Source organism: Acomys russatus, chromosome 7 (genome assembly GCF_903995435.1).
Source record: "Acomys russatus chromosome 7, mAcoRus1.1, whole genome shotgun sequence".
Lineage (NCBI taxonomy): Eukaryota > Metazoa > Chordata > Mammalia > Rodentia > Muridae > Acomys > Acomys russatus.
The window spans coordinates 56,784,342-56,804,549 of record NC_067143.1 but is presented as its reverse complement, the minus strand read 5'-3'; the positions used below and the strand labels follow the sequence as shown (position 1 = coordinate 56,804,549).

Sequence of the window (20,208 nt, the reverse complement as noted above, 5' to 3'; positions counted from 1 at the left end):
ACTTGGGCAGCCGACTGAGAGTCCTGTGCTTAGATCTCAACATAACATCACGTAGTGGAGGAATCCAAGTAGCAGCCCCAGCAAGCTGAATGGCTCATTTCGGAGGGAGGAGTCAGCAACGTCACTAGTTACTAGGCAGGAAGGAGGCGGAGGTACCAGGCAGTGCTCATGTGACTTGCCACGTGACTACAGATCCGCTGAAAGCCAAAATGGGACTCCAACGCTGGTGAGAAGTTGAGGTGGGAGGGCAGGGGTAGCTAAACAGGATTGCATTAGCGGGGTTACACCTTTGCGGAGGGAGTACAATGGTGGTTCGGCTCCTGATGAAACCCACCTGCGTTCTCTGCAGCCTTTTAGGGCTCCTTGCTTTCGTCGTCGCCGGCCAATGCACTCACAGCCCTGAGCCGGACCAACGGTGGATGTGAGTTGATTTAGTGCTGCTGGTGCCTTTCCTATCCTCATCTGCGGCCACTGACTCGGTCTTAGCTTTTTTTTTTTTCTTTTCTCCCTCACAACTGCTCCTAGTACCCACTGTATACCTTCCTCGCCACCCCTCCTCGACTTAACCTCCTGTTACTTACCTCCTATGATTCCTATCTGTATCTGGGATTCCACCAGAAGCCTCAGTTCTTAAATCCCAAAACAGCCCATGATTTGGATTTGGCCTAACCTATGGCCTAACCAAGCCCTGTCCCTGACCCTGCAGGCTGCCCCCAGGCTGGGTGTCCCTGGGCCGCGTGGACCCTGAGGAAGAGCTGAGTCTCACTTTTGCGCTGAAACAGCAGAACGTCGAAAGACTCTCGGAGCTGGTGCAGGCTGTGTCGGATCCCAGTTCTCCTCGATATGGTGCCTATCAGAAGTGGGGCCAGGAAGTGGGAGGCAGAACCAGGCAGGCAGTGGCTGGTGCAGGTCATGTCGGGTTGTGTTTCCAGTCTGACAGACAATTGGCATTAACTGCCATATTTTTACACACATACACACCAAATGTTTCACCAGAATTTTTCAGCCTTCAAACTAAGAACATATCTACTTCTAGTGTCATGAGGTGATAATCCTACCTACACAGGCTAAAACAGGGAGATTCTGGACCCAAGGCCTGCCTGGGCAGTGAAGCAAGACTGTCAAGATGGGGGGGGAAAAAAACGCTTTAGTGTGCTCACCGAACATGTGCAAAACCCTAGGTTCAGGCTCCGGTAAGACGAGGGGCGGGTGTGGAGTAGATGTGTTTGCAAGCACATGTTTCGTAATCAGATCGAGATTGAAATGTTGATTTCTACTTGCCAGCTAGCAAATGGAGAAATAGCACTAGTATGTGTAAGTGATTATCAGACCGTCCCGTCCCTCCGCCCCCACCGTATCTCCTTCTGCATCCTCCTGAGTACTGAAGTTGCTAGTTCCGCTCCTAAACTGACTTTGGGTTAATCCACTCTGGCTGTCCCTCTTTTCCACCAACTCAGTTGTTTATTTTCTCTCCTGGACTACTGCCCAGCACCCTCACTGGTGTGCAGTTTCCTCTCCTTCACCCGACTCCCCAGAGCACTGTCCCAGTCTACTCCAGAACATCTCTCTGAGGGTCAGCTTGGATTGGGTCCTTCCCTTACTTAAAGTCCTGCATGGTGAGGCGTGTGTGTGTGTGTGTGTGTGTGTGTGTGTGTGTGTGTGTGTAGAATAGAGGCTGAGGAGAGGAGCATCCTTAGATCACCCAAGAAGCTCCTTGCATGCAGGAAAGAATGACTCACCATTATGTTGTTTAAAATCACCAAGCATGAAGATCTGAGCTAAATCACAAGGCTCTGTATAATTGGCTCCAAAAATTTGGGGGAAAAAAATTTTTTTTTTAAGATAAGCTTAAAATGGGACATTTAAAGTTTATCAACCTCCTTGAATGTTTGTGACTGTGGCAGCACATGCTGTGCATATTTCCTGGCCATGACATTCTGAGTCTCTCCAGGCTCTTCTTCCCAGCCTTAAACTCCCAGTATGCGTGGCACTTACACAGTCTTCCTTGAGACGTCTTGATGTCTGCTGACTGAGGGTACAAACAGGCAAGCCAGGAGAGCCACAAAGGAAGACAAGATCCTCTTCTGAATCCCTGCAGGAAAGTACCTAACCCTGGAGGATGTAAGTGAGCTGGTCCGACCATCTCAACTGACTTTTCACACTGTCCACAAATGGCTCTCAGCAGCTGGAGCCCGGAACTGCCGTTCAGTGGTCACGCAGGACTTTCTGACTTGCCGGCTGAGTGTCTGGTGAGAAGTAGTAATTGCCCCGTGGCATTAATTGTCACTCCAAGGAGACAAAAGACCCCAAAAGGAGGGAGTTGAAAGCTTGCTGAGAGCCTGTGGGTAGAGCTAGTGCATGAGAAATGACGGCTGGCTGTTGGTGGGAGCTCAGGCCAGCTCTTCTGCTCCCCTTCATGCCTTCTGTTTTCTGACTTCCAGGCAGGCTGAGCAGCTGCTCCCTGGGGCTGAATTTCATCGCTATGTCGGGGGACCTGCGGAGACCCGCGTTGTAAGGTCCCCGCATCCCTACCAACTCCCCCAGGCCTTGGCCCCTCATGTGGATTTTGGTAAACCCAATGGGATTGGTGGAGGTTGGGGATGGCAGATCTAGAGGCTGAAGAAGTGTAGATGCCATAAGAGGCGTGCGGTGTTGCTAGCAGGAATGTGGGTGGTAGTGACTGTGAGACCTTCTTAAGCCTTACCCCTTTTCGCAGTGGGGGGACTGCACCGTTTCCCCCCTATATCATCTCTGAGACAACGGCCAGAACCGCAAGGGGTAGAAACTGTTGGCCTGCACATGGGAGTAACTCCGTCTGTGCTCCGTCAGCGGTACAACCTGACAGCACAAGATGTGGGCTCTGGCACCACCAACAATAGCCAAGCCTGTGCCCAGGTGAACCATGCAAAGCCCTGGTGTGGTCCTCACAACCTCCTCAAGATATCTTTAATGCCTTACTGCCTGAGCCTCGCTCTCTGATCCGCGATTCCCTGATTTGAATGTCTCCACAGTTCCTGGAACAGTACTTCCACAACTCAGATCTGTCCGTGTTCATGCGCCTGTTCGGTGGTGGCTTTGCGCACCACACATCCGTAGCCAGAGTGGTTGGAAAACAGGGGCGAGGCCGAGCTGGGATCGAGGCCAGTCTAGATGTAGAGTACCTGATGAGCGCTGGTGCCAACATCTCCACATGGGTCTACACGAGCCCTGGTAGTGCTAAAAGAATTAATTAGCTGGGGGATGGGAAGATGGGCTGGAGTAGGCTGTTGATCTTCGTTTCATTTCGTCAAGGAGGTGCCGTGGACTGAAGGGAGATTCTAACAGTCCTCCGGTGACCACCGTATCCCTTCTTTTAAAATGATCCAGGCCGCCATGAGGCACAGGAGCCCTTCTTACAGTGGCTCCTGCTTCTCAGCAATGAGTCAACCTTGCCACACGTACATACTGTGAGTTACGGAGATGATGAGGACTCTCTTAGTAGCATCTACATGCAGAGAGTCAACACTGAGTTCATGAAGGCTGCTGCTCGTGGTCTCACGCTCCTTTTTGCCTCAGGTAACCTTCTACCCTAAATTTAGACTTCCCACCTACCGAACCTGGACACTTTACCCCAGCTGACCTTCAGCGTGGTTTCTGATTCATACTAACAACTACTGCTGTGACCTGCAGTAGAACGTGACACCTACATTTCTTCCCTGGAATATGGGCCTACACCCCAAGCTCTTCCCAACTCATCTGAATATGTAATATGTCTCCCAGGTGACTCTGGAGCTGGGTGTTTGTCTGTCTCCAGAAGATACAAGTTCCGTCCTAGCTTCCCTGCTTCTAGGTAAACACCTCACATGTGTCTTTGACCCCACCAGGAGCTGCTGTGGCTTCTGCTTTACCTGTCTTTTTTTTTTCTTTCTTTCTTTTCTTTTCTTTTGGTTTCTCGAGACAGGATTTCTCTGTGTAGCCTTGACTATCCTGGACTCACTTTGTAGACCAGGCTGGCCTCGAACTCACAAAGATCCACCTGCCTCTGCCTCCCGAGTGCTGGGATTAAAGGCATGTGCCACCACCACCCAGTGCTTTACCTGTCTTAGTTGCTGTACTTGCCTCTTTTCTTCCTGTATGTCCCAGGCTACAAGACTCCTGAGCAGAATATGGTGACCAGTGTTTCTCTTAGTCTCTAGACATTTTAGTTGCAGGGCTTTTGGCTTTGTTTTGTTTTTTAATGATTTGTTTGTTTATCTTATGTACACAGTGTTTTGCCTGCATGTACACCAGAAGAGGGTTCCGGATCTCATTATAGATGGTTGTGAGCCACCATGTGGTTGCTGGGACTTGAACTCAGGACCTTTAGAAGAGAGCAGCCAGTGCTCTTACCCTCTGAGCCATCCCTCCAGCCCTGGGTTTTGGCTTTGTTTTGTTGTTTTGTTTGTTTGTTTGTTTGTTTGTATTTGTTTTTCATATAGAGAAGTATACACAGTCAACTCAAGCCATGTCTTGAGGGCTTTCAGCCTCTCAGTAAACCCTGTGTACAATCTCATTCCCTTTTCCAGTAGGACCCCAACCACACCCACCCATGTCCACATATCTTGGAGGTCACTCACCATCTGAATACTGTCTTCTCCTTAGCCCTTATGTCACTACAGTAGGAGGCACCTCCTTCAAGAATCCCTTCCTCATCACAGATGAAGTAGTTGACTATATCAGTGGTGGAGGCTTCAGCAATATTTTCCCACAGCCTTCCTACCAGGTTTGTACATGTTCAGGTGGATTTATGGAGGTTGGGACAGGGGGCTGCCCTCAGTCCAGCAGCCTGCTGACAGGCTACTGGCCAATACTCACACTCAGACATGTCCTTCAGGAGGAAGCAGTAGCCCAGTTCTTGAAGTCCAGCGCTCATCTGCCACCGTCTAGTTACTTCAATGCCAGCGGCCGTGCCTACCCAGATGTTGCCGCACTTTCTGATGGCTACTGGGTGGTCATCAACAAGATCCCCACCCCGTGGGTATCTGGAACCTCGGTGAGAATCAGCTTGGCTCTAAACCCCGCACTCAGGAACTCCCCTCACTCCCTTACCTACAAAAATCTTGCACCCCAGAAGCCCTGACACCTTAGACACTTCTCATTTTGCGAGTATCGAGTATCGTTCCTCAAACGTCTAATCCCTCTGAAACCCTGATCTATTCTTGAATCTTCATCTCGCAGGCCTCTACTCCAGTGTTTGGGGGAATTTTATCCTTGATAAATGAGCACAGGATCCTCAATGGCCGCCCCCCTCTTGGCTTTCTCAACCCAAGGCTCTATCAACAGCATGGGACAGGACTCTATGATGTAAGTGTTAGGGGAAAGAGGTTGGATGTAGTCACAGGATAGGGCAACGGCTAATGTGAACTGGGAGCGCTTTTGCTATGTGGGATTGCCTCTGTGCTACGAATATAAGTAAGGCACAGTCTGCGAGCACTGGTACCAGCAGGCTCAGCTCTGATGCCGCCACCACCTCCTTTCCAGGTAACCCGTGGCTGCCATAAGTCCTGCCTGAATGAAGAAGTGGAGGGTCAGGGTTTCTGCTCTGGTCCTGGTTGGGATCCTGTGACAGGCTGGGGAACACCCAACTTCCCAGCACTACTGAAGACCCTTCTTAACCCTTGACCCTTTCCTGCCCTGCTGGGAAAGCAGAACTGTCCCCTGTACTACAGGAGAAGGCTCAGTTCCTTATTATTGCTCGACAGAAGCCCTGCTGAATGCTTCCTTGTGGCCTGCTGCAGGCATCTTCTCCCTAACCCTCAAATGCTGGGAGCAGGACTCGACTGGAACCCTACTGTGCTCCATCAAACTCAGGTCTCCTAATTTCTGCCTCGAGATCCTCAACAAGATGCTATAACCAGCATCTCTTGTCTTGCCCCAACCCCCATCTCTTTTTCCCTCTTTCCAACTTGAGAAGTGAAAGCAGGGGCTGAAGGGCGGTCTTCCATTACTGACACCAGCCAGCAGGCCTATCCAATGCTTACCACCTCTGCACCGACTTACGCTCTGTTTCTCTTAAGTTGGTTTCTCAGTTCACAGTATTGAGACCTTTGCACTAATCATTTAGTCCAGGGAGCAATGGTCTCCCTGATGTTTTCTAGTATACACTTTTCAATCTTTGTTTTATGGCCATTTTGTTTGTTTGCTTGCTTAAGAACAGGTTGGCAACAATCTATATACATCGTCTAAAAAAAGTTAAAAATTTGTAAACTTAAAATGTTTTAAATATGTTCTCATTGGCAAAATTTCTCAACAAAATAAACAGGTCATTACAAAATTTGCTTCAACAATTTTTAAAATTTATACTTTATTTGCCCCTTCTTGGCTACAGTAAAGCAACAGTCAGTTTTTAATTTCTGTCTCTCTCTCTCTCTCTCTCTCTCTCTCTCTCTCTCTTCTCTCTCTCTCTTCTTTCTTCCCTCCCTCTTTTTGGCTTTTCCAGACAGGGTTTCTCTGTGTTAGCCTTGGCTGTCCTAGACTGAATTTGTAGACCAGGCTGGTCTTGAACTCACAGCAATCTACTTGCCCCTGCCTCCCCAGTGTTGGGATTTAAGATGTGCGCCACCACGCCTGGCTCCAGTTTTCAATTTCAACTTTGAGATATTTACAAACATCCAGCTTCTGTGAACCTGGGTGTTGCTCTTTCCATCAGCTCCCCGTCACCCTGTTTCCTTAGCTTCCAGTGTGTACCCCATCTGACCTCAGTAGTTTGCCTCCTGCTGTGCTAAGCCCTGGAAGACTGCTGTTCTTCATTGCTTCCATCCTTAGGTTTTTGCTCTTATCACTTTATTCACCAGCCTTTGAATAGATCGCTGACATCTGTACCCATAGTGATTGACACCTCAGATGTAAGACACCTCAGTACATCATCCCCCTTCAACAAACCTAAACTGTTTCATCTCCTAATACACAATGCCTCTTTCAAACAAGCCACAAACCTTAGCTCTTAACTCTTTCTTTTTTTTTTTAACCTCCTTACTAACTTCAACAAGTTTTACTGACTTTACCTTTCAAATATATCTTCATCAGCACTCAGGAGCAAGAGGCAGGCAAGTCTCTGAGTTTGAGGCCATCCTGGCATACTTAGAGAGTTCCAGGCAAGCCAGGGCTGGATAATGAGACCATGCCTCAAACACACACACACACACACACACACACACACACACACACACACACATTCTCTCTCTCTCTCTCTCTCTCTCTCTCTCTCTCTCTCTCTCTCTCTCTCTCTCTCTCCTCTCTCTCTCCTCTCTCCTCTCTCTCTCTCTCTCTCCTCTCCTCTCCCTCTCCCTCTCCATTAGCTTTGAGCCCATGCCCTTTTCCCTCTAAACTGTATAAGTCACTTCCCAGACCAAGCAGTACATTGACTTGTACAAACCCTCCAAAGATTACTGGGTAAAAGCTGGGACTTCAAAACCAGGGAATAAATGTTAATCTCTGACACCTGGAATTAAGCAGCTGGTGTTAGCTTTCTTCCTTGCACTGCACCTACATGTAGCTAAGAAACAATTGTACAGTATTGAAATTGCCAGTTTGTTTGCCTTCCTTTCCCAGATCGTTGATGCTAGTGAACTAGGAACTTAATTCTACTTGTATTCCTAGGTCCCAGCCCAGTAGTTGGCAAATAGAAATTAAATACATGACTGCCAAATGGGCTTTCCCATGTGCCTTTGGCATGCTATTTCTTCAGGGTGAAACACCCATCTCTCCATTTACAGCAGCACATTCCTGGAACCGTTGTTGGTGGGAGAGACAATCACCAAATCTACTATGATCCTTTAAGGCTGAGTAAGGGAACTACAAAGAACTAGTGTCAGGAGACTGCTAATGGAGAAGTGTCTGACCAATGAGTCCCCAAGCAAAGTCTGCACCCGGGTGAAGTGTACGGAATCCTAGGTGCTCTGAGGCCCCACCCAAGGAGGCTGAGCCGCAGGGTGGCGGCCACACCTCTCATAGCTCGCCTCCGCCTAGCAGTCTACACCTAATCCGCCCAAAGCTAACCAAAGGTGGTCGGCTACAGGTTTCAGAACTGCGCTAGCCGCGGGCCCGCCCACAGTGGTGGGCGGGGCCTCGACGTCACTCGGCATGCGCCTGGGCGAGCGGAAGCGGAAGCGCCTCTGTTCGCCGCCTCTCCCACCGGCCCCATGAGCTGCAGCGGCTCCGGCGCGGACCCCGAGGCGGCACAGGCCGGCGCCGCCTCGGTCGCGGGTCCCGCGCCCCCGGTGTCGGCTCCCGCTGCGCTGCCCACCAGCACGGCCGCGGAGAGCAAGGCCAGTCCCGCGGGGACGGCAGGGGGCCCCGGGGCTGGAGCCGCCACTGCGGGCGCGGGCCCCGTCGCGGCGCGGGCCGGGGAGCCGGCAGAGCGGCGAGGGCCGGGTGAGCGCCGGGCTGGGTGAGGGAGGGGGAGTCGCGGGCTGGGCGCCACGGAAACCCTGCGCCTCTCACCTCCGTTGTTGATTCTCCTTCAGCTTCGGTGGCAGCGGGCGGCGCGGCACCTCCTGAGGGGGCAATGTCTAACGGGGTTTACGCCCTGCCAAGCGCGGCCAATGGAGAAGTGAAGCCCGTAGTGTCCAGTACACCTTTGGTGGACTTCTTGATGCAGCTGGAGGATTACACGCCTACGGTGGGCTTCCCGCCCGAACTAGGGCATCTGGCTCTGGCTCGCTATGATGCCATTCAACCAAACCTTCGTGCTTTCAAGCGTTCTCTTTGCTACACCGCTAGCTCTTTTTATTCCTCCTTCCCATCCGGCGCATCGGGAGACAGAGGTAATACTGTTTAATTTGATTTCTCAGATCCCAGATGCAGTGACTGGTTACTACCTGAACCGTGCTGGCTTTGAAGCTTCCGACCCACGCATGTGAGTAAACTCAGGGCAGGTCAGCTGGTTGAGTGCTGGGTGGAGTTTGCTAAAAAAAAATCTCCTTACTCCTGCTCCCCATTTTCCTCTTTAGAATTCGGCTCATCTCACTAGCTGCCCAGAAATTCATCTCAGATATTGCCAATGATGCCCTACAGCACTGCAAAATGAAAGGCACAGCCTCTGGCAGCTCCCGGAGCAAGAGCAAGGTGTGAAAGGACAGCAGGACAGGCTTAACTTATCCTGAAACCCCTGTGGGGAAGTAGCATCCTAAGGGAGGTACCAGACCTACTCAGGGTCACCTACGAGGGGTTGGAACATGGGATTACTGCGCTCAGCTGGGTGGTCTTCCCTCTCTCCCCAGGACCGCAAGTATACCTTAACCATGGAGGACTTGACCCCAGCCCTCAGCGAGTACGGTATTAATGTGAAGAAGCCGCACTACTTCACCTGAGCCACCCGACCCAGATGTATTTGTCTTTCCCTCTGTCCCCACACCAGCCTGTTTTCGTAATAAACTTTATTGTGACAGGCAGGGCTGATCCCTCCCATGTTGGGAGACATCATATGGCAAGTGACAAAAGCTCTGAACTCAGCCCCATTTGGGGCTACAGTGGTGGGGATGAGCCCCGGAACTGGGGTAGTACCATGATTGGAGACAGGGGAGGCAATCAGCTTTGGGGAAGCACACTTCCCCAGCCATGTTCTGACACCTCTGGAGTTTGGGCAAGGACCTTCCAGCCCTACTTGTCCTGCATCTTCTCCAGGATGGGCACAATCATGTCAAACTTGGGTCGCTTTGCAGGGTCTTCATTCATGCAAATCTTCATGAGCTTACACACATGGGGGGAAATACCGGGTGGGATGGTAGGCCGAAGGCCTTCCAGTGCCACCTGCAAATTACAAGGGACAAGGTGAGCGTCAGAATTTGTGTTTGTTGTATGGGTAAAAGCCTTTGACCCTTGAATGGTAAGATTACTATCTATCTGTGTAAGTTGTACAAAGAGCTTACCAGTGATTGTCAGCACCGCCACCCTATACAAGTATCTGCAGTTCTAAGCTCACCTTCATTCCAATCTCCATGTTAGAGAGGTCAGCAAAGGGCACCTCTCGTGTCACCAGTTCCCACAGAAGCACTGCAAAACTCCACATGTCTGCCGAGCGTCTGTTTGTGTCTTCAGGCTTCTTCTGCAGGGCTGGAAGTAATAGGGCTTACTATTTCCAGCTGACTAGCCTGACCAGTCAATGCCTCCTCTGCTGGTACTGAACTGGTTCTTCTCAGTCTCCCAACATGATGCCTTCACTTACCTTCAGGTGCCACCCAAGCAGGTGCATACATGCGCCCAGGGCACTGGAAAGAAAACTTGACATCAGCCATGCTGATTCGGGCAGTCATGTCTTCATCGATCTGAGGAAGAGAAGTTAAGTTCAAAAAGGTGGGTCCTATTCTAGGCAGGCAGAGGGCTTTGGGGACCAGAAGTGCACTTGTGGCCTTACCATTACACTACGGCTGTTGAGTGCATGCCGGGGTATGAGAGGCTCTAGCGTGTGGAGAAAAGCCATGCCTCTTGCCATGTCCAAAGCAAACTTGACAGCTTGGCTCTGGTCCACGACGAAATCTAACAGGACACAAGAATCAATAGTTTAGAGTCTACCCTCCCTGTTTTAGTCCCTCCCAAGAAGACCAGCATCCTTACTGGTGCCTTCATGCAGTACATTGTAGAGAGATCCATATGGCATCCAGTGTGTGATGAGGGTGGGGTGGGGAGCTGGTGGAGCCTGGCAAGCACCTAGCACTGGAAGCACGTTGGGATGTGAGAAAATCCTGGGAGAAGGAGAGACTAGTAAGACTCAACAGAATTTCCCTTTTCAGTATTATTTGGCGTTCTTGGAAACAACAGCTTGCACTTTTGCTATCCCACCTGAGCCGGGGACACTCCTCGTTGAAATCCCTGCTTTTTCTTGTACTCCAGTCTCGAACCTTCAGCACCTTCACAACAATGTCATTGCCCTGCCAGCGGCCTTTCCATAGCTGAAGGACAGGTAGAGGTTAGGAGACATTAGCTCAGGCTATACCATTTCTTTTCTACTAACTGGAAGAAAACCTTAATTAGGAATACAGAATGGGTAGGCATGGTGGCACATGCCTTTAATCCCAGCATTCGGGAGGCAGAGTCTGAGTTTGAGGCCAGCCTGGTCTACAGAGTGAATTAGGACAGGAAGGGCTACACAGAGAAACCTTGCCTTGAATAACCATTAAAAAAACAACAACAACAACAAAAAAAAACAAAGAATACAGAGTGGGCAGTTTGTGACTGTTAGAGAGGGAGAGCAAAAGGGCAGGGATCACCTCTCCAGAATGATTCTCGTTGAGCTTTGCCAGAAAGTTGAGCTGTTTGAAGTCAATACCGGAGTGTTTGTTCAGGGTCCCATTTCCTGAGAATATGGGCAGATCAGGTACCCAGTTTTACCCTAATACATCCCCAATAGCCTAGGATCCTGTATTACAACCCCTTCCCCCACAGTAGTGACTCACGGGGCCGAGTGCGAGTGGTCCCCTTCCAGAACGTGTCCTTGTATGGAATACGGTTGAGATTCTGGCCCATCTTCTCTGCCCGTTCTGGGGACGAAGAACAAACAGTCTTAGAATAATTGTGCTATGGAGGAAAGATGGGACTAGAGAATACAAGCTAGGGGTAGTGAAAGAACCTCGGAGAAGCTCTCTAAGGGGTGCCTTGGCTTTGTCCACAGGCATCTCTCCATACTTGTTACAGATGCTTACAAGAGCCCCGTTAGCCACCAGGTCCTGAAAAGAAAAGATGATTGATTGTTCAGAGAGCCCGTTACTGTGAGTCGCAAGCATGCATGAACACAGACGCAGCACACAATTCCTAGGACTTGGGTCTGAGTACTTACCTCTGCCACCTGGTCTTGGCCCCAGAAACACGCATAGTGAAGGGGCACATTGCCATGCTCATTCACCGCGTTGATGTCAGCCTTGTATTGCAGCAGCTGCACCCCATGGCCAAGAAAGGGAAAAGGCACAGTCAGTCCCAAGTGAGAGTCTGTGTCCAGCCATGTGGAAAGGAAGGACAGCACACACTCGCCACATGACTGCCTGTTACTGACCTGATAGTGTGTGTGTGAGCTGTGGGTGGTGGAAAGTCTGCCCATACCTTCTGTACAATGTCGCGGTGTCCATGACTGGCTGCCAGGTGCAGGGGGGTATCATCCCCACGATTCATCACATTGATCCGGGCTCCTCGCATGATCAGCATTTCAACCACTGCAGAGCGGCCTTCTCGGCAGGCCCAGTGCAAGGGGGAGAAGCCATGGTCATCCCTTTGAGAAAAGGGCATAGACACTAAGCTGGAGTTGCAAGGGGACAAAGGCTTTGATTCACCGGGGAAGAATTTATATTCACTGAGAAGGTTGGTCTCTAGTACTTAGTTCTTACTCGTGTTAGCAATTCCTGAAGTTTAGTTCAGATTTTCCCTTGAGCTTCACACCCAATCTCCTCGCTATCCCAACAGCAGTAAGGTGTATCGCCTTAATGACCACTTCCCATCACCCCCTCCCTAACAGTTCCACTTTGTTAGGTGGGGTCCTCTAGCTTTCCCTGGTTCCTTGTCCTCCCTTTTTTTGACAGTGCTAGGAATCAAACCTAGAGCCTCTCAATGCTTGACATATGCTGTCCCGTTAAGCTTTGTCTCCAGTGTTACTGTCATCCAGCCATTGTTAGTAATGCCTGTAGTCCCGGTCCACTGCCGTTTGTGCATCTCCTGCCTGGATGTAGAGTCACACTGACTGGCCTGTAGGAATGTGTTGGTGTGAGCTGTCTGGCCTGTTAGATCACTTATTTGAGGGGACAGGGGCGTACTAAAGACAGTCCATAGCTCAGGAGAGGGGACAAGCTTACTATTTGGCTCTGGCATTGAAACTAAAATCTAAAAATGGAATGGAATTTAAATATTTTGGAGGGATATAATGACAAGGAAACATGCTTTTGATTACTGATGAGGCAAACAACCACACAAAACAGGATTTTCCTACTTACCAACCCAGAACACAAAGGAAAAGGTAAATAGAAGCTTTAGAATAAAAAATATATCTGATTTGCATTTTCATTCCCAAAGGACATGTGTTTTATAAAGAGAAGTGTACAAACAGAACAATTGGGTGGGCTGGGTAAAACTGACAGCCTGGAGCCATAAAAGGAAATTCCCTCCAGTCCTGGGATGCAGATCTCAGGGGCGGAACAAGGGGCGGGTCTGTGGTCTAGGCCAGCAGCCTCCAGATGCCTTAGTGCTGTGGTCACTTCCTGTGGGGGGGATGGAGGAGGGGCCTTGAACTGGTCCTGGCTTGGTCACTCAGAATCCCCTAACAGCTGAAGGAGGTATGAAGCTTTTAATAACTGCTCTTCCAGTTTGCCAAGCTCTGTTAACACAAATCAGCAAAGGCTTTCCCAGGATGTGAGTATAGCTCTTGCTGTGAGCCATGTCTTCTGACCCAACAGCCTCCAGCAGTCTGTGGCCTCAGGGTAAGCCCAAGTGTGAGGACAAATGCACAGGGCCCAATTTCTATCTCAAGGAAGTCTGCAGGGAGGTAACCACCCCAGCACCACGCCCTGTCCCCTTGAGCCACCAAAAATTTCTGGTTTCGCTAACGATACCCCTTCACCTTTTGACCGCAAGGACTCTTCCAAGTGCCACGCCCACTGAACAACAGCCTAAACTTCTATTTCCTTACTATCCAAACAGATGACAGCTTAGTTCCTAGAGCACACAAGTTATGTGAAAAAATGAAACAAATAACTTTGAATAATACAGAGAAATAACATACAGACTACTGGGAGCTGGTGAAGCCTGGCATAGGTGATCCTCTTCAACCTAAAAAATGCACTCATCCCCAAACACAGTGGCAACAAACGGAAACCCCGGCACTCAGAAGGACAGAAAGCTGGAGGCCACTCTGAACTACACGATGCTCTGGCTGCTAAGGCAAACCACAGCTACCAACCCAACTCTCCCAATGCCGCTTTTCTTGCTTTCCTGTATCAGCCAACATTTTAGAAAGTTCTCCTCACCTCCCATTTACTTTTCTCCCTGTCAGAAACCTGCCATCTCTAGGGTGTAGATGATATCTGATTCAAGGACTCCAGTACCCACCACAAGTGTTCTTTATTTGAAGGAATCCAGTGTAATGCAGTTTCCTGTTAACTTCTCTGAAATAATATTCACAAAGATCAAATATTCAAATATATTCTAAATGTAAGCTAAATAAAGGCTGGTTTTTTTTTTTGTTGTTGTTGTTGTTGTTTTGAGACGGGGTTTTTCTGTGCAGCCTTGGCTGTCCTGGACCCGCTTTGTAGACCAGGCTGGCCTCAAACTCACAGAGGCCGGGCGGTGGTGGCGCACGCCTTTAATCCCAGCACTTGGGAGGCAGAGGCAGGCGGATCGCTGTGAGTTCGAGGCCAGCCTGGTCTATAAAGTGAGTCCAAGACAGTCAAGGCTACACAGAGAAACCCTGTCTTGAAAAACACCAAAAGAAAAAAAAAAAAAAAAAAAAAACCCTCACAGAGATCCGCCTGCCTCTGCCTCCCCAGTGCTGGGATTACAGGCGTGTGCCACCACGCCCAGCTAAATGGAGACTTTTAAGATGCTCATTCATGTTCTTTTAACTTGTCAGTATCTTGTGGCACAACTGACTACTCTCCTTTCATTAAAACATTCATTCCTAATCTTAATCCATTTCCCTATTTCCCTTTTAGATGGTTGCTCCCTGTCAGTCGGCTTCTCATCCTCTTCCTTTATTTTCTACTCTTCTGAGGTACTAATTTTCACACTATAGAATCTTCAGGTACCATTTAAATGCTAATTTGTGGTATCTAGGTCTCCCAACCAGACCTCTCCTGAACTTCAAATCTGCATAACCAACAACCTGACACACATTTCCACAACACTGTTGTGCCACCATTAACTATACTAAGTCCAGAATGGAACATCAGCAACTGCCAAGTATTCAATACCTAAACCTCCTGAACCTTCTGTCTTCTTTCACTCCCCTCACTTCCCATACCAAGTCAGTTACCTCATCCATATGACTTCAGGGATCTCGCCACTTCTAGTTTTTTGCCTGTCCCAATTCTAGAGTCCAACACATCACTTCGAAGCATTTGCTCTGAAGGTGACACTTGACAAATGGGTAGCCTCATCGCTACACTGCTTTAGAACTTTGCTTACAGACTTTTACTGTCCTTTTCCACTTCTGCCGCAACGTTCTAGGGATCAGAAACCTCTCCACCAACCACATGTAATCCCAGACTATTTTCTGGCACTAGGGCCTTCCTTTGACATGAGTTTATAAAGGCTGCAAAGCTCCCCAGAGCCAGAATGTGAAATGTAGTTAAAAAACAAAAACCAAACTCAGCTCAGACACAGCTTCCTCTGTGCACACCCCTCCTCCATCGACAGGCTTTGCTTACTACTCCTTACAATGGATAGCAAAAGCAGCTGCCCCCGCCCGACAGGAGCACCCCGAGTATCGGAGAGCGGACTTCTAGCCATCCTCTCACTCGCCGGCGCTTCAGCTCACCCCTGATTGAGGTCGTTCTCTGTGTTGTCCAGCCACAAGCGCACCGCCACCGCGTTGCCCTCCCGGCACTGAGTGAAAATGTCGTCCATAGCGGCGTCCCGGTACTGAGACCCCCGGACTGGGGAAGCCTGGGGGTACTGCGAGAGAGCAGGGATGAGAATGAGCCCAGCCCTGTTCTCTGCAGGACAGAGTTGTCTGTGCTGGGATTGGGGGACTAAGCGTCGCGGGAGGGACGTGGTTGTCTGTGAAGGGCTTCAGGCAGCGGGGCGACCCCTGAGAGCAAAGGACTGGCGGGTCTGGCCGTGCAGGGGAGACTCTGCTAGTCTGAGCGAGTGTCAGCAGGCACGGGGTCCCGCACCGCGAGCATGGCTCCGGGGGGGGGGGGAGGGGCTCAAGCCGCAAACACCCGGGGGAGGGGACAGGGGTCCTTCCTAGGTGGTCCCGGCTCAGAACGGCTGCAAAGATCGCAGAGACCGGCTTTGCAGGACCAGCATGGGCAGGGCGCGGAGCTACCCGCACTCACCGGGACTCGGGCCGCAGGCGCCTTCTCCGGGGAACTCCCGTCCGGCCGCGCCCGCCGCCCGGCCCCGCCCCGCCCCGCCCCGGCCTTCTCCGGCCAGCGCGGGCCGCCGTCCCTCCCTTCCGACCTCCCACTGCCTCTCTAGCTCGCCAGCGGCTGCACTCGATGGTGCTCGGCTCGGCGCTGGCCGCTCTAGCCACTTCAGACTTTCACTCGGTGGCTCCTGGCCGGGTTTAGTCTAGGATTCCTTGACGCGCACTGCACGTGTGCCAGAGCCTGGGCTCCTCCGGCCGTGCTAGCCACCGGCATGTTCGAGGAGCCCGAATGGGTCGAGGCGGCCCCGGCAGCCCTGGGACTCCGGCCCGCGACAACACAGGTTCAGCCGGCGATTGCCCCGCCAGTCAAGGTGAGCTGCCCGGGCCTGGGCTGTTTAAGGAGGTGAAGCCAATCTTCCCGGGCCGCCCCTGTGCGTGCTGGGGAGAGAGGGAGACCCTGCTATGTTCCAGTTGGTCGGGGTGATGAGGGAGTTAGTCCTGATCTTGAAGATCCGGAAACTCTCCCCAAAACTGACCTTTAAAAATAATTGGTGAGAAGTTGGTGTGGAGAAAAGCGTACCCGAGATTTAGAAAAACGTGCAGAAACCCCGGGGCAGCAATACACCGGGTAAAAGTGTGTCCAAATAGGAATGCGGGGATTTGGGGTGTGGAGCACAGAGGAAATAAAAAGTTTGAAAAGTTAAATAAGTTTTCCATATACTTAGAAGTCAGTGGAGTAGTTTTAACAGTGGGGTGGTTTCTCCAAATTTTCTCTCACCCAGCATGACTTTCAGAGGTTCAGCATGGTAGACAAGCATTCAGACATTCGCCACTGAGTTGCACCCGAGCCTTGGAAAGGTTTTTTTTTTATTTATTTTGGAGGTGCGGAGAGTCGAGACAAGTTTTCTCTGTGTGGCCTTGGCTGTCCTGGGCTCACTCTGTAGATCAGGCTGGCCTCGAACTCACAGCGATCCACCTAATTGCAATGTAAAAAGTATATTGGACACAGTCAAGGCAGGTAATAGAATCACTGTGCAAACGAGACTTAGGGAACTCAGAACCTCCAAGGTAAGAGCCTGGCTGAGGGCCAGAAGCAGGACTCGGACCCCAAACCAGCCTCTCAGTCACAGGAGGAAAACAGGCCTTTTCCTTTGAGCTTCATCAGATGTGAGGATTCCTGTACCTCCCTAGGGTTCCTGAATTTCAGTCTAGCTCAAGGTATTTTTTTCATCTCTGTAGCCCATCCTCTTAATGCAGGCCAGTGGCCTGACTGTGTGCAGCTCCTTCCTATCAGGCTCCTGTCTCTCCTGCATTTAGGAACTTTTTGTTTGTTTGTTTTTGTTCTTGGAGACAGGGTCTCTCTGTGTAGCCTTGGCTGTCCTGGACTCGCTTTCTAGACCAGGCTGCCCTTGAACTCACAGCAGTCCACCTGCCTCTGCCTCACGCCTGGCTAGGAACATCTTTAATAGACATGCGTGATGCTGTCCTTCCTGTTTCGAGAGACCTCTCTGCTGCTCCTATAATATTATAAGCCAAAGGCAAAGACATCTGCAGTCTTGCCTTGGTTCTGTTGTTCGTCGCCTTAGTACATACGTTTTTCTGCCCTCCAGCCTCCTAGTGGTTAAGATTGCGGTGTGAACGTTCTGGGCCTGGCAGGACTTAACAAGTTACCAGCAGCCGAGCCAGGCCTCCATCTCCCATTACTCTCCAGGCCTCATCCCTTCTCTTCCCTTGTTTGCCTCCAGGGCCGCAAGCGCCGCCATCTCTTGGCCACATTACGGGCCCTGGAAGCAGCGTCTCTCTCCCAGCAACCCCCAAGCCTTCCTGGCAGTGACTCTGAGGAGGAGGAGATAGGAAGGAAGAACAGATACCTCCAAAGGCCCTCACTTGCCAATACCTCAAAGGAAGTAGGGGAGAAAAGAAAAAGGAAATGTCAAAAACAGGAACCATCTATCACTGGCTCTGAGGAAGTAGAAAGGAAGTGCAAACAAGCTCCTCCTGGTGGGATCTCTGATGAAGAGGAAAAAGGAAAAGGGAAATGCCGTAAATATCCTCATTTACACCCAACACAGCACCTGGACGGTGTTGGCCAAACAGGTACCAGTATATATGTATGTGTATGGGGGTGGGGGGTAGGGGTCTCTCTTTGATACACACACACACACACACACACACAAACACCACACACACACCCTGCCGGCCAGCTGGTAAGAGGTACTTTTATCCAGGCTCTGTCTTAAGGACAAGGGAGTAGCCAGGATGACTTGCCATGCCTCTGAATTTAGGGGAGCAAGCCTTTCTCACCTTCTCTGCAGTTCACAGTTCGAGGAGGATTACCACTACAATTGACCCGCCCAAGCCAAGCCCTGAGTCCACATCACCTGACCCCTCACACACCCTGAGCCGCAAACAGTGGCGGAACCGGCAGAAGAATAAGCGGAGACACAAGAACAAATTTCGGCCCCTTCAGACCCCAGACCAAGTTCCTCCCAAGCCTTCCACGGAGGAGACTGAGGTACCTCCCGCCCCACAACCAGACAGCCAAGAGACAAGAGCTGGAGCCCTGCGAGCACGCATGGCACAACGGCTGGACGGGGCCCGCTTCAGGTACCTTAACGAACAGCTGTACTCAGGGCCCAGCAGCGCCGCCCAGCGCCTCTTCCAAGAAGACCCCGAGGCATTTCTCCTCTACCCACCGCGGCTTTCAGAGACAAGTGAAGAAGTGGCCCTTGCACCCAGTCGACCGGATCGCCAAAGATCTCCGCCAGAAGTAATGGGTGTGTGTGTGTGTGCGTGCGCGTGCAAGCGTGTGCGTGCAAGCGTGTGCGTGCTATGGACCGTGTTGGGCGGTGATGTGGGTAATAAAGGACTTTGAGCAGACCAGTAGGTGAGCCTCCCCTCCCTCCCACTCCCAGGCCTGCATCCTTGGTGGTAGCTGACTTTGGCTGTGGAGACTGCCGCCTAGCCTCAAGTATCCGGAACCCTGTGCACTGTTTTGACTTGGCCTCTCTGGACCCCAGGGTCACGGTGTGTGACATGGCCCAGGTAAGCCCTTCTGTGTATCTGGCTTAACCCTCTTAGGTCTTCTTGTCCTAGTATCCAGTCCAAGTACTTGGTGCTGAGTCTCCCCTTCCTACACCATGTGCTCCATCCAACATTCTTCCTCGCCAGGTGCCCCTGGGGGATGAGTCTGTGGATGTGGCTGTGTTCTGCCTTTCACTAATGGGGACTAACATCAGGGACTTCCTCGAGGAGGCAAATCGAGTGCTGAAGCCAGGGTGAGTCCCTTGAACACAGATGATTTCTTGTGTGCACACATGTGTCTCCACCTTTCCTCACGACTCCCTCCTTTTCCCAGGGGTCTTCTCAAAGTAGCTGAAGTCAGCAGCCGCTTTGAGGATATTCGGAGCTTTTTGGGGGCTGTGACGAAACTCGGCTTTAAGGTCATCTATAAGGTGAGGGTCCCTAAGAAGTCTGCCCTTGTCTTTGTTCTTTTCTGGATAATGGTGTTCGGGAAGGAGGCTGTTTTTGCTCTTTCAAGACAAAACTCTGGGAGGAGCTGTGAGAAGCTCTGAGCAGGGGGAGCAGAGTCGTGCGGTTGAAATGAAAGCTTGTAGCTCACTGGTGTTCTCTGCTCCTAGGACCTGACCAACAGTCACTTCTTCTTGTTTGACTTTGAAAAGACTGGCCCTCCTCGAGTAGGGCCCAAAGCCCAACTGTCAGGCCTGAAGCTTCAGCCGTGTCTCTACAAGCGCAGGTGACCAGTGGACCCCTGCTGGGAAGGGAGCGCTCAGACTCCAAACTCTGAGGATGCATCTACCCGGGCTATGAGCCAGGACCTGGTACCACCCTCCTTTTCTACCAACAACACTGTGGTGACGCCTCCAGCTCAGCTCTACTCTAGTGAAGCCTTCCTGGCTACAGAAAACATGAAATTACCTGGGCAGCCTCAGGAAATTGATTGTGAGAGCGTGGATGTGTCTGGGAATCGTGGAAGCTAGTTGGCTTGATGCATCTCCGGGTTTGGTTTTCTCTCCATCTCTCAGGAGGCACGCGGGCGCTCCGCTGTGCTGTCTTCTGGCCTGTGCTGCCCAATCCCTGCTCATTCATGGTTTATGTTCCTTCAGTTTCAAGACTGCAGGCAGGCAGCTTCTGCTTATGGCAGGTCCCAGTGCTAGTTGGGG

At 51.0% G+C, this 20,208-nt stretch overlaps 4 protein-coding genes across 4 annotated transcripts; 3 read left to right on the top strand and 1 right to left on the bottom strand.

The window, feature by feature from the left end:
- Positions 1-259: 259 nt before the first annotated feature.
- Tpp1 (tripeptidyl peptidase 1) lies at positions 260-6,295 on the top strand. Its single transcript, XM_051149153.1, has 12 exons — positions 260-421; positions 707-846; positions 2,099-2,249; positions 2,442-2,569; positions 2,717-2,895; positions 3,012-3,210; positions 3,367-3,555; positions 3,760-3,829; positions 4,621-4,741; positions 4,853-5,011; positions 5,197-5,322; positions 5,500-6,295. Exons 1-12 carry the CDS (start codon positions 306-308, stop codon positions 5,638-5,640), a joined length of 1,719 nt encoding a protein of 572 aa, XP_051005110.1. The 5' UTR covers positions 260-305; the 3' UTR covers positions 5,641-6,295.
- A 1,849-nt stretch (positions 6,296-8,144) lies between these two features.
- Positions 8,145-9,388, top strand: Taf10 (TATA-box binding protein associated factor 10). The gene is made up of 5 exons (XM_051149152.1): positions 8,145-8,391; positions 8,484-8,638; positions 8,811-8,875; positions 8,970-9,084; positions 9,240-9,388. The coding sequence occupies exons 1-5, from the start codon at positions 8,160-8,162 to the stop codon at positions 9,327-9,329; spliced, it is 657 nt and encodes a 218-aa protein (XP_051005109.1). The 5' UTR covers positions 8,145-8,159; the 3' UTR covers positions 9,330-9,388.
- Positions 9,389-9,618: 230 nt separating this feature from the next.
- Ilk (integrin linked kinase) lies at positions 9,619-16,085 on the bottom strand. The gene is made up of 13 exons (XM_051149150.1): positions 15,993-16,085; positions 15,470-15,606; positions 12,052-12,217; positions 11,792-11,887; positions 11,585-11,681; positions 11,412-11,495; positions 11,226-11,311; positions 10,798-10,907; positions 10,573-10,700; positions 10,373-10,494; positions 10,184-10,283; positions 9,941-10,071; positions 9,619-9,768 (listed from the first exon to the last, which is right to left on the bottom strand). Exons 2-13 carry the CDS (start codon positions 15,556-15,558, stop codon positions 9,619-9,621), a joined length of 1,359 nt encoding a protein of 452 aa, XP_051005107.1. The 5' UTR covers positions 15,559-15,606; positions 15,993-16,085.
- A 57-nt stretch (positions 16,086-16,142) lies between these two features.
- Positions 16,143-19,911, top strand: Rrp8 (ribosomal RNA processing 8). Its single transcript, XM_051149151.1, is given in 8 exon segments — positions 16,143-16,395; positions 17,770-18,149; positions 18,356-18,716; positions 18,718-18,794; positions 18,940-19,069; positions 19,196-19,302; positions 19,383-19,479; positions 19,666-19,911. Coding segments are annotated over 8 exon segments (1,371 nt in total). The 5' UTR covers positions 16,143-16,296; the 3' UTR covers positions 19,786-19,911.
- Positions 19,912-20,208: the final 297 nt, after the last annotated feature.

Coding starts and splice junctions, on each gene's coding strand:
- Taf10 (XM_051149152.1), top strand. CDS start 8,160: ATGAGCTGCAGCGGCTCCGGCGCGGACCCCGAGGCGGCACAGGCCGGC. Junction 8,392..8,483: donor GGCAGAGCGGCGAGGGCCGG/GTGAGCGCCGGG, acceptor ATTCTCCTTCAG/CTTCGGTGGCAGCGGGCGGC. Junction 9,085..9,239: donor GCTCCCGGAGCAAGAGCAAG/GTGTGAAAGGAC, acceptor CTCTCTCCCCAG/GACCGCAAGTATACCTTAAC.
- Ilk (XM_051149150.1), bottom strand. CDS start 15,558: ATGGACGACATTTTCACTCAGTGCCGGGAGGGCAACGCGGTGGCGGTG. Junction 10,908..11,225: donor ACGAGAATCATTCTGGAGAG/GTGATCCCTGCC, acceptor CCTGTCCTTCAG/CTATGGAAAGGCCGCTGGCA. Junction 10,072..10,183: donor TGCTTGGGTGGCACCTGAAG/GTAAGTGAAGGC, acceptor TATTACTTCCAG/CCCTGCAGAAGAAGCCTGAA.
- Tpp1 (XM_051149153.1), top strand. CDS start 306: ATGGTGGTTCGGCTCCTGATGAAACCCACCTGCGTTCTCTGCAGCCTT. Junction 422..706: donor GAGCCGGACCAACGGTGGAT/GTGAGTTGATTT, acceptor CTGACCCTGCAG/GCTGCCCCCAGGCTGGGTGT. Junction 2,250..2,441: donor ACTTGCCGGCTGAGTGTCTG/GTGAGAAGTAGT, acceptor TCTGACTTCCAG/GCAGGCTGAGCAGCTGCTCC.